Raw genomic sequence first — 16,991 nt, forward strand, 5'->3', positions numbered from 1 at the left:
TTTTTTTTTACACAAAAGCATGACTCAGCTGTATGTTCCTTAGAAAAGCCCACAAGCATACAGAGACACACATGGGCTAATCATCTAAGGACAGAAAAGGCCATACTGCATGCATGCTGATTAAAAGAAAATAGGATTGCTAAAATCACAGGAAGAACTGAAGACTAAGTATTAACATGCATAAAGAAACATATTCTAGGCCTGGCCAAATGGCTCAGCAGATTAAAGCGCCTGCTTAGACACAGGGGCCAGGAGTTTGATCCCTCATCCTGCCGTGGTGGCGTGTGCCTGTAATCCCAGCACTTGGGAGGTTGTAAACAGGAGTATCACAAGTACGATCTATGCAATGAGACCCTGTATACCCTGTACACCCTGTCCTAAAATACAAAAATCAAAAAATTATAAAATTTTAAAAGAAACATTCTAAAATGATGAAGATGCCAATTCACCAAGAAGATACAATATTCCTTAGTCGGTATGTGGTTAAAAACAGGTCATCAAAAACCATACAGAACTTAGTGGATAAATTCACATGTAAAATTGAAAATGTTTAAATTTTTTTGTCAATAAGTGATAAAAACAAATGGACCAAAGAACAACACTATCAAATAATTTAATATTCTTTAAAACTACACAAATATAAAAATATACAAGTATGCTCATAACTATACTTATACAAGTATAAAAGGAACTCAAGTATAATAAGGAATATTCACCAGCTATGCCTTTTGCTGAAAGAGAAAATAAGTTTCAGTGAACTTTAAGACTGTAGTATTACAGGCTATAGGGGCCGGTGAGATAACTCAGTGGACTAAAGAGCTTGCTTAGACAAGCACAGGGTCTGCAGTTCAATCCCTGGCACTAAATACTGTGCCAGCCCTGACCCCAGACGGGCTGAGCTGGCCACAGAGTCCGGGTGTAGCCTGCCTGTATTCCCAGTGCTGGGGAGGCTGAAAATGGAAGGATCACTATGAGTCCAAGCTGCATAGTGAGACCCTGTAACAAAAAAACACAAAAATAAAATAAAATAAAAATAACAATACAGAATATATTCTGATAATTAAATTAGAAATCAATAATAAAATAGTACCTAGAAAAATCTTAAAAGTATCTAGGTCTTAACATACATGTGCCAAAATATTCTGTCTTATCATAATTGAATTTTAGAAATTTTATATTCTAGGTATTGTTAGTATGTGGAAATACAGTTTTTTATACTGACTTTATGTCCTGGGCCTATCCTAAATCCACTTATTCTAGTATTTCACTTGGATAATACATTAAACCAAGTAATAATGAAAGCACAACATAGCAAAATATGTGCAATACAGTTAATGCATGACTTAATGTTTTAGAAAAGAAAAAAATATTACAAAATGAGGATTCTAACTTTCATCATGTGAATCTTGGAATAACACAGTTACCAAGAGTAAGTAGAAGAAAATGATAAGCAATTAATGAAACAACAAATCAACAGTTCATCAAAGTAGAAGCAAAAACAAAAGTCAAACTTGGAAAATATCCATGAAAATAGTAAATCTTTATTGAAAAAACAAAGTAAGCTAAATTAAACTAAGTTAAATTAGAATAAATGAAGAAGTCACTGCTGATACTAGAGATGTTAAAAGATGACAATATTTATCTATTGACAATAAATTCAACAGATGACAAATTACTTGTATAATACAAATTATTAAGCTGAAACAAGAAAATGAAACTCTAGTGATCAGCATATTTTCCAAAGTCGATTCACAATTAAGAACTATCCCTCAACAAAACTCAAGCTAAATTCAATTCATAAGGAAGACGTATATTAGAAAAACATTTTCTGAAAACAGAGGTACTTCAACTCAATACATAATCCTAGAAATAAACCATGCAAGGATATTATGAGTAAAGAAAATTAGATAGTATTGACATTTTTCATCAATGTCAATATAAAAATCCTTACTAGAACTGAAATTCAGCAGGAATCAAGTCAAATTACACCAAACTGAATTCAGTAGGACACATCCTAAGTAGATTTGTCCTAGAAATAAAATCTTGACATACTATTCAAAAATCTCTTTTTCATAATAGAAAAAGAGAAAAATCATGATCATCTCAGTAAACCTCCAAAAAGAATTTCAAGCCTATTCAGGATTTAAGCTTATTTTTCAACACATTTTAACTACAAATGCAATCAAAGTTCCTCAGTCTGATAGCCTAAAAGAACAGCTAACTAACATTGACTATTTTCCTGCTACAAGCCTGAATCAGGCAGGGCTGGCCACTCATAATTTCTATTCAGCATACCACTAGAAGTGCTGGCAGATTCAGTAGGCCCAAAACAAAAATAACACTATAGTGGTTGATACACTGTTGATCAATTCAAAAGTTAAAAACGTAACTAAATCAGCTCAGCAATTTCACACCCTGGACATGGAGACCACACACCGGAAAAGGATGGAGCATTCCATTTTCCTTGGAGGAGCTCTGGTCTTCATAGTCAGCTTGGACATTGTCTCCTGGCTTCCAGTGGAGATTCTTCAGCCTCTGCCTTGGATCCTTCAGCCTTTGGGTACAGACTCATCAGCCTTCCCTCCAGACCCACGGTCCTCCTGATATGGACTTGCATGGAACACTGTGGTGAGCTCCAGACCTTTAGTCTCCAGTGTGCAGACTCCCTCTGCACACTTCCTCATCTGACTCTAGCTGACCATCATATGCCAATCTTGTAATTTTTATATATTTATACTTCTTGTGTTATATCTGTTCCTTTAGTAAAACCCTGATTGATAAAAACCCCACCACAAATTAATGGCGTACATGTTGGGGAAAAAAAAATTGAAACTGATCAACTTTGTAAAATATCTTAGAATCTATAAAAGTATTAGAACTACTAAATGAATTTAGAATGGTCCCAGGACAAAGAAAGATCAATATAAAAATTCTACTTTTATAGCAGTAAATAAATGGAATATAAGAATTTTTAAATGTTTTAGCAATAATGGTTTGATCCCCAGCATCACATGTCTGTGGCCCCACCCCTGGGCTCACTGAGCTAGCCACTGAGACCAGGTAAGGTGGTGCACACCTGTAATCCCAGCACTGGGGAGGCTGAAAACAGGAGAATTACTATGAGTCCAAGCAAAGAAGTGAGATTCTGTACCAAATACATTTTTTAAAAAAATGTTTTAGCAATAGAACAAAAAGTAGACTCTCTAGAGAGCATTTTAATAGAAGATATGTAAGTCATCTATATTGAAAAGTATAAAAGTTTGTTGCAAGAAATTAAAGACCTACATAAATGGAAAGAAGTACCAAGTTCAGGGACTCAAAGATGCTGGGATTCCAATGCTCCCTAAATTGACTTTTATACTTAATGTACTTTTTTTCAAAATTCCATTCTGCTGTGTGTGTGTGTGTGTGTGTGTGTGTGTGTGTGTGTGTGTGTGTAAAATGACAACATTTTTCAAAGTTATGAGGGCGTATCAGTCAACTTTCCTGATGCTGGAACCAGATACCCAATACCCACAACTTAATGGTTTATTGATTCAGTAAAGAATCAGCTGGCTCCAAGGCAGAACCCTCATAGTAGAAGTATGTGGCAGAGTAAAGCTGCTCAATTCATGGTTACCAGGAAGTGGAACAGGAGAACCGAGCCAGAGAGGAAGGGGCCACTCCCAAACACCCCCTGAAGAACATTTTACTAATCCTAAGCAGCTCCCAAACCAATCAAATTAACAAAACTCAGTGATCACAGAGAGGATTAGGACTTAAAATGCCCAATGCATTTTTAAAAGAAAAAAAAATATGAAAGGGCTTGTATCCCTAATTTCAGAACTTCATGTAAAACTACAGTAATACGTGCAGTGAAGTGCTGGTATGTCAGACAAACAGAAGAAAACTGAGAGCGCAAAACTAAGGCTACACTTACAGACTTGGCTGACTTTTCAAAAATGGTTCTAAAGAAATTGAGTTAGGAAAATATTTCCACCAAATGGTGATGCAATAAGACAAATGCCTAGCTCTATGCGCAAGAATGACCCTCAGCACTGCCCTCGCACCGTACACAACTGATTTGAGATGACTCTTAGACTCCAAAGGAAACGGAGCCTTCTAAAAGGATAGTTAGCAAAATAACTGATCTTGAAAAGAGCAAATGTTTCTTAGGTTTACTTAGAAAGAAAAGAAAACTATTAAAAACTTGATAAGCTGAACTTACAAGTAAAAATGACAAGTAATATAAAAAGCTTCTGTTTAGCAAGTGAGATCACATTAAGTAACTGAAAGACCACGTGCTTAGAGGACAGCTACAGCACTGATATCTTACAAGAAGGAGTCTTATATGTGGAATGTCTATAAAGAAATATCTATAGCTTAATGATGAAAAGACAAATATCCATATAAAAATGAGTCTGAACACTTGAAAGACATTTCACAGAGAAGAATGGCTAGTAAATATGTAAAAAGTGCTCACAATTGGTCATCAGGCATGTAACAACAGCCACAATGAGATACTGAACTACACATTAGAATGGTTAAAATTTAAAAGACTGAAAAACCTAAATTAGGGAGGAAGAGTAGCCAAAATACTTACACATTATCGGAGGGAGCACAGAATGATACAGCTGCCTTCAAGAAGTATTTATCAGGTGTTTTTTTTTTTTGTTTTTTTTTTTTTTTTTTTTTTTTTTTTTTTTCCATTACTTTTTTTTTTGTAGAACCAGGGAAGTGCTTATTCTACTGAGCCATCTTCTCGGTCTTTTTTTTTTGTTTTTTTTTTTTTTTTAATCACCCTGTGACCCAGGAGAAATGGAATATGTTCACAGAATGTTTACATCAATTATATTCATGTAGGTCAGAAACCTGAAGCAGCCCGGGTGTCCATTAATAGGAAAGGTAGATTATGTAAATTATATGAGTTATTTGATGGAGTTGTATTCAGCAAAGAAAAAGAAAATTATTGATACACGCATGACATCTGATAAATCTCAAAAACGGGCTGAAAGAATCTAGACACAGTAATACACAATGTATGGATGCATATATATGAAATCTAAGAAGTGTCAAAACTAGTTGAAAAAAATTTAAAAAATAAAAAAAAAAACCTAGTTGAGATGAAAATAAAAATGTCAGAACAGGGGTTGCCTCTAGAGGAAGAACACTGCCTGCGGAAAGGATTTTGTAGAATGATAAAATCTGTATCACAATTTCTACTGTCAGACCTGTCAAAATGAATTCATTTCTTAGCCTGCAACTTGAGTATCATTTATAGGGGCTGGGGAGATGGCTCAGTAGAGTAAGTGCTTGCCTGGAAAGCGCAAGGGTCTGAGTTCAATCCCTGGTAAAAAAAAAAAAAAAAAAAAAAAAAATTATAGTCTCTCCTTACCCTATATACTAGATGTTTTGGATGCATAGAGAAAAGCTAAGAAAGCATTTCCTTTCTCTTTCTTTCTTTTTTTTTTTTTTTTTTTTTTTTTGGCCTCTTCAATAAAGATTTAGAATTCCTAAATTTTGTTACCACACAGTAATTTGCCTTTAATTTTACAAATGGGAACTATAAAATAACACTCATTTGAAGATTTCATTATGTAAATTTAAAATAAAACAACACTACTATTAGTTTGTATCAAAATTAATGTAAAAAATATCTCTCAGCACTAAAGCATTTCTTTGAATAAACTTGTATGCTTGCTGGCCGAATGAGGAATGTGTGACTACTATGTCCAATTTTGCACTGGCTGCCAAGAAGTTCAGAGCCAAATTCAGCACTCAGTTTAGTGATTAACCTCCCACCTGCCTGATACATCAGTTTTTCTTGGACAGAAGGTATAAAAGGTTGGCATTTTAAATTATCCTGTTTGATACTGTAAACTACTTCAAATCATGTGGGATAAATGATGGTACATAAATAATATAAAATGTTGGCCATTTTGACAAAATTATTTTTTCACTCTATATTGTATACTTCTCTATCAAAATGTTCAATGTAGGATTTCTGCTATTGCTTGAATGAACCATCTGCAAAAGGTAAGTCACTATCTGTCCAAATGATGCCAGAAACACATCATTTACAATACAACCTACTGACAGGAAAACCCTAACCCTAACCCTAACCCTAACCCTAACCCTAACCCTAATTTCTTTTTTTCCCTTATATTTGACTATAAAGGTTGGTCTGCAGGAACCAATGTATAGTATGGAATATGTATGTTAAGAGTCCCTAATGGATGGGATAAGAAATTTAAGTGCACTTCATCTCATTCTTAGGATAAAGAAAGCAATCAGATCTGTATGCAAAAGTGCTCACTACTGTTGTTTTTGTAGTAACTGGAAGTTACTACTTTTTCTAATTACCAGTTGTACTACTTGGCTCCTTTGATTTTATCAGCTTCACAAGCTGTTTTCTATCTGCTCTCCTTTAACAAAACTGTACAACCTTGGCTTTCAGGAAAACAAAATATATCTTTATTCCCAAAGGGCATACACTAATATAACATTAAGAGAAAAACAACCATCCTCTCACCTGAACTACTTTATTGTTCATCAATCCAATCGGCTCGTCCTCTTTTTCCACTTTTTTCCACATTGTGAAGGACTCAGAACCTCTCTCAGTGTGGGCTTTTTCTTTTAACTTATTTTGAATCTGATCAACTTGTCTCATAGCAGCTTTTCTTGAATTAACCTATTCATTGAGGTAATAATACATAATGAAAAATTTAGCCATTTCTTTAAAAATATGTATTCATGTCCAGATTCTTGAAAACCCTAAACTTGCCAGGCAAACAAGGTAAAAGGAACTCAACAGTGGAAATAATAATAATAATAATAATAATAATAATAATAAGCAAAAATACCCAACCCCAAATTACTGCCACCACAGAAGTTGGCAAGATGCAGATCCTTCTTGTCAATGGGACAAAACCAATTAAAACTACTGTCACTGTTATATACTCTTTAGGAATTATCTCTATAGATACCTTGCTTACTGAAAACAACATCTGTACAGAAAATTGTCACTTTTAAAACTCTACATAAATTCATTATTAACCTTTGCTGGAAGTGAATTCAGTAAATCTTTGTAGTTGGAATTCTTATTAATTAAAATCCTTTTCAATCACTGAAGTGAGTCTAATTAATGTGAAAGTATAAAAGGAGTTTATGATGTTGCTTACTTTTTGTGCAGGTAGTTTAACCTTTGAACAAGATAAGTAACAGTTCATGTCATCTAGTACTGTAGCAGTAACAGAGGTTAACTTCTACAACAAGCTTGCTGTCTCTAAGGTTTTTTTTCTTTTCCCTCCCTACACCATGGTGCTATGTGGGTGACGACTGATTCTCAATAACCTCGAAGAAACACAAACAGAAGGGCACATCCTATAATACAGTTGGGAGACTGAAAGCTACACCGAAGGTTCTTATGTGAATTATTTGCTCAGCAGCTTCATGTTTACAGCAGCTGAAAGTGTCATCACCCTTCTCGTGGGTTAAATAGGAAGCCAGAGACATGAACAGCACGAGGGGAAATAATGGAGTAGCCAGTGCCAAAACAGAGGATAAATTGCACTGGCTGGGCAAACAGACCCTTAATTTGTAGTCTCTCAATTTTTAGGTTCTACTGCCAAATGTGTTCACTCCTTCCCTTTAAAACATGCTGGTGCTTTGTGCTAGGTCTAAGTTGTCACAAAACCATTCTTTCCTGCTCCCGCATCTCAGCTTATAAAGACTGGCAAAGCCACTGCCTTTCAGTAGCTGCAAAGTCAAAATGTTTCTAATCCCATGAGGATTCTTTAGTTTTTACCATTCAACCCTTTCAAACTACTGGGAAAGTGGATGGGTCACCATTTTCTGAGGTTCTCTTCTAATTAAATTATCTTAGGAATACATGTACATCACTCCACTCGTGTCAATCAAAGGTTCTCCCAAAGTTGATGCCATTTAGGCTTTTAAAGCGGCTTTAGCAATCATGTGAAAATAGGCTTTGTCATATAAAGGATTAGCTGAGATTCTCCATTTTTATAATATATAACAGACAACAATTATACATAGTGTGCCAAATGTTTTTTTGAGATGGTCTCATTTTGTAGTCCAAACTGCCCTTGAACTCACTATGTAGCTCAAGCTGGCCTTGAATTTACAGTGATCCTCTTGCCTCAGCCTCTCTAGTACTGGGATTAGGGGTGTGTGCCACCATGCCTGGCTACAAAATGTTTTGATATATGTTATATATTGTGCAATTATTACCACAATCAAGTTAATTAACACATCCATAATCATTTTGTGTGATAATATCTATTCTTTTAGCAGATTTCAAGTATATGATACAGTATTAATTGTACTCACTATAATATGTATTAGATTCCATAACCAATTGATCTTATAATTGAAAGTCTGTAAACTCTGATAAATATCCCAACACTCAGTCTCTGACCACTACCATTCTATGCTCTACTTTCTATAAGTCTGACTGTTTCTTTTAGATTCCACATATGATACCACAAAGCACCTGTCTTTGTCTCCCTGCCTTATTTCACTTAGCATGATCACCTCACTATCCATTCACCAGTGGATAACATATTCTTTCCATATCTCAGCTATTGTAAATGATACTGCCATAAACATGGGGTGTGCGATCTCTTATATAACATGACTTCATTTCCTTTGGGTATGTACCCAGAAGTGAGACTGCTGAACTATACAATAGTTCTATTTTTAGTTGAAATATGATGGAGGTTCTTAGTGTCTCCTGTATGCTAAACATTTAAGGTACCAATTTTTGTCTTGGGAGCTTTTTGCATAATACATTTGGCATAATACATTCAGGCTCTGTAATGCTTCTTGGAAGAGACGATGCTTCCTGGATCAGTTATCAGTTGGCCGGACGGCTGAGTTGTACTACCATGGGCACTTTTAGGTAGTAAACAGAAGGATAACTAGTTAATGGAAAATTTGTATTTTTAGATAAACTTGGAAGAATAAAGTAAGGTGATTAAGTCTACTTCTTAATAGTAAACAGTACAGCTTTCTTTTTCTCCTAACTACAAAAACAAGTTCAGAAAACACTCCAGGCATCCCACATAATCAAATAGAAGGGTACTATTCAAGTACATGTCATTTTTATGAAAAGCAGCTATGCAAGTGAGGTAATTTTCATGCAGTTTCCCATGGAACTTCACACTGACCTATAAATAAGAATACTACTGGACTCTTAAAAATTAACAAAACAAATATATGCTTTTAATCAAGCATATGTATTCCACTTTCCTCATATACAGAAAATAAACAGGAACAGGCTTAGTCTAAGATTTAAAGTTCAAGAAAAAGTTCTGTAAACATAAGTTCTATATAAAAATTTCTACTACCAGTAATCCATTCATCCCTGGATTTTCTGAGAAATTCAAATTGAAAGTGAATAAAAACCCAAACTTTTACTATCTGAAATGTAGAACAGCTTTAATATTTAGGTAAAGCATTTAGGAAGGAGGGGTGACACCTTATGTCCAAATTCTATACTATTATAGTACAGATTCAAGCAGTATAATAAGGGATATGGTGATAAAACTCACAAATGATCTATGGCTCTTAATGAAGTAGCTTATTGAAAGGTAGAACTGTAGCCTTCAAGCTATTTTCCAACTTGCCTTTAACATTCTCATCTGAGAATTCAAGAGCTTTAGTTCACCTCAATAAGCTTTTACTGAAATAGTTTTCCTCAGTGGAAGCTGGACATTAAATCCCAGTAGGGAGCTGGGAGTCCAGCTTAAGTAGTCAGGTGGAGAGCACACTTAACAGGTGCAAAGGCCTGGGTTCCATTCCCAGCACCACCACCACCAACAACAACAAAAACTCACTGAATGGCACAGAGATTGTGGTGACCCTGATAGCAGAATCTTAATTTGATTCACAATGCAAATGCAACTATAGGAGTGGCCAGAGCCACTAACAAGTGATTTCAGCGACATGTGCATCATTTTCATTGAGGCAAAAACCCAACTACTTGCTACTCAAGGAAGAAAATCAGTATTTCTATAGTCTTGATGAAAATTTATTTCCAGTTTAAATCCAGTAACAGTATTCGAGGATTTCAAAACGAGAACTCATGTCAGAGATCAGTTCATGATGCCTAGTAAAATCTCTTATTAGAAGAATGCCTCATTTTTCTTTCGCAAAAACATACTTTTGTCAAGATCGTATGTGTCTTTCTAATACCTACTTAATGCAAACATATTTATGTGAAAAATACCAAATTTCTCTCAATGTTTCACTTATACTGAGATAAATAGCACTTTAAAAACTTTTCCTTTGAAATATTTTTTTATATCTACATAGTTTCTATTAGTCCAGTAGCTTTTTTTTAAGTATCTCTGCTCAACAAAATAAGTTTAGAATTCATTCACTAGTCTGTTAAATTAACTAAAGTGATCCATACATTGTATTGATTAACAGGAAATGATTTTTATTACAAGTAAGAGTTTGAGACTAAAAGAAACTTAGGACCAGGTAGTTGATACTCATGTGGACTCCAACTTATTATTCAGTAGGTTGTGGAAATCATCATATAATTGTATCATTCAAGAATAAATTAGTTTATATTTCCATATTAATCTTTTGAACATTTTTCGGTTTGATTTTTGCAGGATTATAAAGTCTATAAATTCTAAAAATTTAAATTAAGATATTTAAGAGTATAGCCATACTATGTTTTATACTCCCTACTATGTACTTATAATACGAGGGAAATCAAATCATTACTAAATATTCGTATGCTATGAAATATATCTTACATTTATACATCCAAGCTTATCATATTAATAAAAGAAAGTTCTTAAATATACATATTATTTTTAAGTGTTTTCTTTTTAACTATAACCAAAGTGTTCTAATCAAAAGGAATAAAAATATTTGATGGAAGTTCCTTGAAAAAATGTTTCATGTTCTATTCTCTGCATATTAAAATGGTTTTATAGCAAACACTCTTTAAATTTGATGAAACTGAAAATTCCGGTAGATAATAATTAGAATTTTATAGGAATGGATATAGTTACTGTTTTTTTAATGGCTTCTTTTATATTTCAATTAAGTTTATGAAACTGAAAAACTACAAAAAAAGAGAGAAAAAAATCTATTTAAAGTAGTGTAGATTAAGTGGTGACCATTACTGCAAGGGAAATACTATGTCAAGGAAATGACTCTTTGTTTTGTTGGAAAAGTGATAAAAATACAAAAGTCAATAAAACTGTTAAAATAAGTCTTAGTAATTACCAAGATCAAAATCCAGTGGCTTTTTATTAAACATGAACTTTTGTTCTGCCTTCTGCAATACGTAAATAGTGCTGACAATTGGTTTGTGAGGCACTTGCTACAATAAAATGTAATTGTATCATGAGAGAAAGGTGACAATCAGGAGATCATGAAAAAATTACATATTCTCACTGGTAGTTAATTAGCCATGCAAAACCTCCTCAAACAGATATTCTCTTCTATTAGGAATGATTACTATGCAGGCCTACAGATGTCAATACCACAGTCATTCAAATACTTCTTTTCCTACTAATTGAAGGTTGTAAGGCTCTGATGCCAAGGTTTTGCTTCCAAAGAGCTAATTTATGACTAGAAGGATATTTTATGTCTTCAGTTGCGGCAGCTACAAAATTCAGCAAATCAGAACCATCTGTGCACTGATACTTGACTCACCATTCATCTCGCGACCTATCAGTCACAGGAGTTTGCATCCTGCATTCCTGGCTCATGAACGCTTGTGATGATCCAAAGTTCATCAGAAATATTGAAAATGAATGGCATCCTGACCCTCCCTTACCACAGATGCATTAGGAAAACACACTTTCCACACTGCTTTTTGTCTTTTTTTTTTTTTTTACATGGACAATCAAGGAAGAAATGGACATTTAGTCACCTATTCAATAACGCTGCAAACAGCAGATTCAGATTTATACCTCTTTTAAAAATGTGTGAAGTCCTAATTGTTTGTATTGTTTCTATATTCTAATCATATTTTCCTTTTATTTTTTTAAGCTGGTATGAGGGAGTCTTTGGGGATAGAGGATAAAGGAGGAGGTGTGATAACTTTCTTAAACAAATTATTTCCATAGACTGAAATATCAGCAGATAAAAATAAAATCTGGGAATATTATCCAGAACCAAGCAATGGTCAAACTGGCAGGCAAAATCAGAAAGCAGTAATAAAAGAAATCCCAAAGCAAAGAAGCAGATAGAGGCTCTCATGACCAAGTCAAATGAGCCCTTAACTTTACCACAGTTATAGATCTAGGACATCAGTGACCATGTTATTTCTTTAGCAGTATGCAGTGGGCCACAGACTCTACTCTTTGAAAGACAATGTGTCAGAAGAGCAATCAACAAACCTTTCTGGTGCCGAGTTAATGGAAACAGAAATTAAATATAATGAGAAGGAAACTGAGTGGTGAAACTCATTTTGAGACTTAAGCTCATTTGATAGACAAGATTCATAGAAGGTAATAATATAGGATCCTAGGGATTATATTACTTACTTTTTGATCAGTTAGAGTATGCACATTTATACTTTGTCCATTAGTGGAAAATTCCAGTGGTCCTAAAGGTATTCCACTTGGGCTTAAAATTTTCTTTAGCCTTTGATAGTTCGGCTTTTCATCATAAGCTAAATTATGAACGCATGACAAAAACTGGGCTACTTCACCTGTGAAGTATTAAATTTTTACATGTCATTCATAATTGGCAAGATTTATCAAAACTTTAATCGCTTTAAAAATCTTTCTGTTCTCTCATACAGGCATCCTAAATAAACCATAATGAACAATTAAGTGCACTTTAAAAATGACAAATACAATGAGCTACAGATTTGAAATATGAGGCAAATAGATAATTTTTAATATATAAGTTGATATATTTTCAATGAACTAATCATAGAAGGCAAGTATTAAAAATTATAGTGATTTTGATTTATTAAGTACAACTACTAAGTACACAAAATAATAGCTCAGACAACTTCAGTTGTTTTATCTTCAACTCTTAAAAATTCAGTTTAAAACAACTGTTATGTATTAGAAGCCTGATTTTCAAGGGAAGACAAAAAAAACTAAAAACTTTAAGTTAGGTTTTCATTTTAACATCATAACACTATATCTGGTAATGCTGTTAGTGCTTGACTTCAGAATGCACCACCACCCTCGTGAGCATTCCCAGGCAGACCTGTGCACCTACAGCACTGACTTTCTGACCTTAGGAGGATGAAAAGTTGTCACATTTCATTTTTTCTCTAATGTAAAAGCATGTGTCATTTGAATGGAAATGGACTGCTAGGTTTTATTTTTTTATTATTTTATTTTGAGAGGCCTTTTTGATAACAGGTTTTTTTGTGTGTGTGTGGAACCGGGGATTGAACTCATGGCCTTGCGTTTGCCAGGGAAGCACTTATCCCACTGAGCCATCTCTCCAGCCCCCCTGAGGGGCCTTCTTGAGACAGGGTCTCACTATGCAATTCAGGCTGACCTTGAGCTCACTTTGTTACCCCAGTCTGGTCTTGAACTTGCAATGATCCTCCTGCCTCAGCTTCCTGAGTGCAGGGATTATAGATGTGTACCATGACACACAGCTAGGCTTTATTTTTGATTTTTTAAAAAAATCTTAATTTTTGTGGTGCTGGAGATCAAACCCAGCATGTCAAGATCTACCACTGAACCACATGTTCCCCTCAGCCAGCCAGCTTTTAAATTCAAGTAGAATTAGACCAAAACAAACAGCTTCAGTGAAATGTTTTATGTTTGTATTTTTGTTTCATGTAGACATTTAAATCTCGAATAAACATAGAAGAGTAGAAATACTCTGCATAAAATCTGGCAGGTTCTCACCTGTTTAGCAGCGTTGAGATGTGCCTTTCCCTTCAAGAATACATTCCTGATAGCGCATTCCTCTTACTTTTTCTCTTAACTGTTTACAGCCCATGGTGGGAGATGTCCATGGGCTGGCAAGAATGATTTCCCAGTCAGCCTTGCCTTCCCCAGGCTCACCTCCGTTTAACTGGAGACCTGCAGGGTACTGCATCTCGCTCCCCATGGGGAAAAACTCCAAATTCAAAGTAAGCATTTTATCCCATAGAGTCCAAAGCCATTTTTTTGAATCATAAGGCTAAAGATAAAATGAAAATTTCATCTCTGGGCTATTTCTTCCCTACAACAATGTAACAGTTATGCAAGCTTTTTTTTTTTCCTAATTTATGAGACATGGAACTCTGTTATCTAGCATTCAGTCAACCAAATCTTTTTTTTTTTTTTTTTTTTTTTTTTGTATTTTAGGAAAGGGTCTACAGAGTGTTCAGGGTCTCACTAATACATCAGACTCATAGTGATCCACCTGTTTACAGCCTCCCAAGAGCTGGGATTACAGGCATGTGCCACCACACCCAGTCTCAATTGCCATTTCAGCATGCTCTGAGGATGGAGCTGGCATGGCAGCCCAGGGATTGAACCCTCGGCCCCCATGCCTGTTTGCAGGTGCTTTAATCCGCTGAGCTATTTGGCCGGCCCAACCAAATCTTTTGAACCAGCAACTGCTGATGCTTTATGATGCTTTACTGTTATTTTTATAACTGATGATTCCTGGAGCCCAGGGGTATGGGGGGGCATCTAATTCCTGAAGGTATGATCAAAAAGAAAAAGTATTAAATTATATTCACTACCATTTTAGTAAAAACATCCTGTTGTTCTTTGGTCTTGTGAAGACTAGTAAGTTTGATAAACATTCTGCTAGCCAAAATATTCTAAATGAAGGGAGCAGAGTTTGTTGGGAACCAATTACAGATGACATAGGTCAAGATATAACAGGCAGTCAGACAGGACTAGGCCTCAAGGAAGTCCGTACAAAAGATAAGAACACATTACAACTTTGTCCTGTCTTATACCCACCTTGTGATTTTGCTCTATAAATCTTACTCTGTAAAAGGGGTCTGCAGGTTCTCTCCTGTCTCTCAGGAGCTAGTTCTCTTGTTCAGTAAATATTTCCTACTCTTAACCTGCATTGCTGGTTTTGGGGGACACAAATTTGTTGTATCTGACATCTAACAGGTTCAGAGTTCCGTTTACTTCCGTTTATATCATTACAAGACAGTGGAAAACTTTTGGAACTCACCAACTGTTAAGAATGTGCTGCAAAACCTTCATGGGATGCAGGTGTGGAAAAATGAGGTACCAGTGAAGTGCAAAAAGCAGAAAATGAAAAGCTCCACCTCTGTTGTAAACTTAATTATAAATCTGAAGCTTAGATGATCATGATGTGATACAGTTTTTAATGTTAAGACTTTCAAGATCTGGATTTTCTATATAGAGAACATTTTAAAAAATTTACTAGCATATTTCCAAAGGTATAAAATACAATGTTCAGAGTATTATGAAATTATATTACTGAATCATATGCTTTTAAAGCTAGTGAAATATTGAGTATCGATATCATTCCAAGAGATAAAAACTTTTGAAATTATTATTACATTGAGCTGGACATGCATGCTGCAAACTCCTTAGCTGTCTCATTTTATAAAATGTCTTAGTAATGATCCTTTTCTAAATCAGTTCCTTTCATTTTCGTTGTTGTGTTTCTGTGCACAACCTGCAAACTTAAGAGACATTCGCTACTTATTCAAGTTCCAATATATGGTGCTTCTAAAATATAAAAGCACATTTTATGACTATTAGTATAAACTCTAATAATTTAATAATAATATAAAACTCTAATAGATGGTTTGCTCAGAGAAAGAGGAAGCAGGTGTGCCTCTGATCTGCATTTTTCATGTAGCTGAAATCTTTACTTTGAGATTAATCATAGATGTATCGCAGAAGATACGTTGACCACAAACATTTATTTTGTAAAATCCAGGGCAAAAGGGCTTTCTTTTCTAAACCTAAAACAGTTATCTCTGTACGGGAGGATCAAGAAAACTAGGGAGATATAGAACTTGAGAAAAAAAAAATTTCCTCCACCCCCCTTTCTTTCTATCCCACTAAATAAAACAAACTTTATGATTTGGTAAAAATATTCATAATAATTGCTAAAAAAGAATGTTTTCATTTTGGCCAGCTTATTTAATATTATAAAAAAAGAACTTTTTATCTTCCTGCACACCTTCCTGAATAAATTTCTTGGTGCCCTCTGTCAAAAGAAAAGTAAATCAGAAAGGGGACAGCAGATGAGGGACGCACAGAGAAGGTGGCCAGGCCAGCTGGCGCGCTCCTCCTGCATTTCCCTCACTAATGACAATTTGGGTTCCTAGTCAAAAAGGGGCTGTAAATATAAGAAAATTACATTTCAACTTGCAAAATGACACTTAGGCTAGCTGACCTTAAGTAGATGATCAGTATACATATCTACTTTCAGAAGTCAGTGAAAAGCTAACCTTGATGTTGTCCAAAATAAGCAGATAATAAGATTCACTCTGCTAACCTATCTGACAAAACACATCTCTGTTGGCAGAGCTAGCTGACTTTTCAATATGAAAATTATTAAATTGTGCTGAGTAATATATCATAGAGGCATATGCAAATGAAAGGAACTTGGTAAGTTCAATTTCACTTACTATTTTACATCAATAATACCATCATCTAAGGAATTTCAAAAAGTTCTACATAAACTCAAATGGGAAAACCACTTGTGAAATGTACCTCTAAATCTCCAGATCAGATGCTTCTGCTAATCAGAAAAAAAAAATCTGCTGTCTATTCAATTATAAATAACATTCAAGTATTTAATAATTTGGCTTTAAAATTATTGACTGAAATTAGTCTTTTCTTAGGCTCACTTCTTTCAACAAGAGACAGAAGAATGAAACCAAAAAGTATTAATTGTATAAATATCAGAGGTAGGTGCATACTAAGCTTGTGCATGACTGTTAGAATACATATCTCAATAAATACTATCAGCAGAGTCTAGTGCACCATATGATCAATTCTTACAGGTTTCTTGTGTTCTAATATCAAGGACAACCTGGACATTCTCTTCTC

At 34.7% G+C, this 16,991-nt stretch overlaps 1 protein-coding gene across 1 annotated transcript in view; it reads right to left on the bottom strand.

Annotated features, from left to right (window-relative positions):
• The window catches only part of Vrk2 (vaccinia related kinase 2), a 115,641-nt gene that overhangs the window by 13,321 nt on the left and 85,329 nt on the right, over positions 1-16,991 (bottom strand). The window contains exons 10-11 of the mRNA XM_004636188.2: positions 12,516-12,682; positions 6,512-6,670 (exon numbers count right to left, since the gene is read on the bottom strand). Of these exons, the coding sequence (XP_004636245.1) occupies positions 6,512-6,670; positions 12,516-12,682 (326 nt within the window). The remainder of the gene's footprint in view (positions 1-6,511; positions 6,671-12,515; positions 12,683-16,991) is intronic.

Source organism: Octodon degus, unplaced genomic scaffold (genome assembly GCF_000260255.1).
Source record: "Octodon degus isolate 3935 unplaced genomic scaffold, OctDeg1.0 scaffold00078, whole genome shotgun sequence".
NCBI lineage: Eukaryota > Metazoa > Chordata > Mammalia > Rodentia > Octodontidae > Octodon > Octodon degus.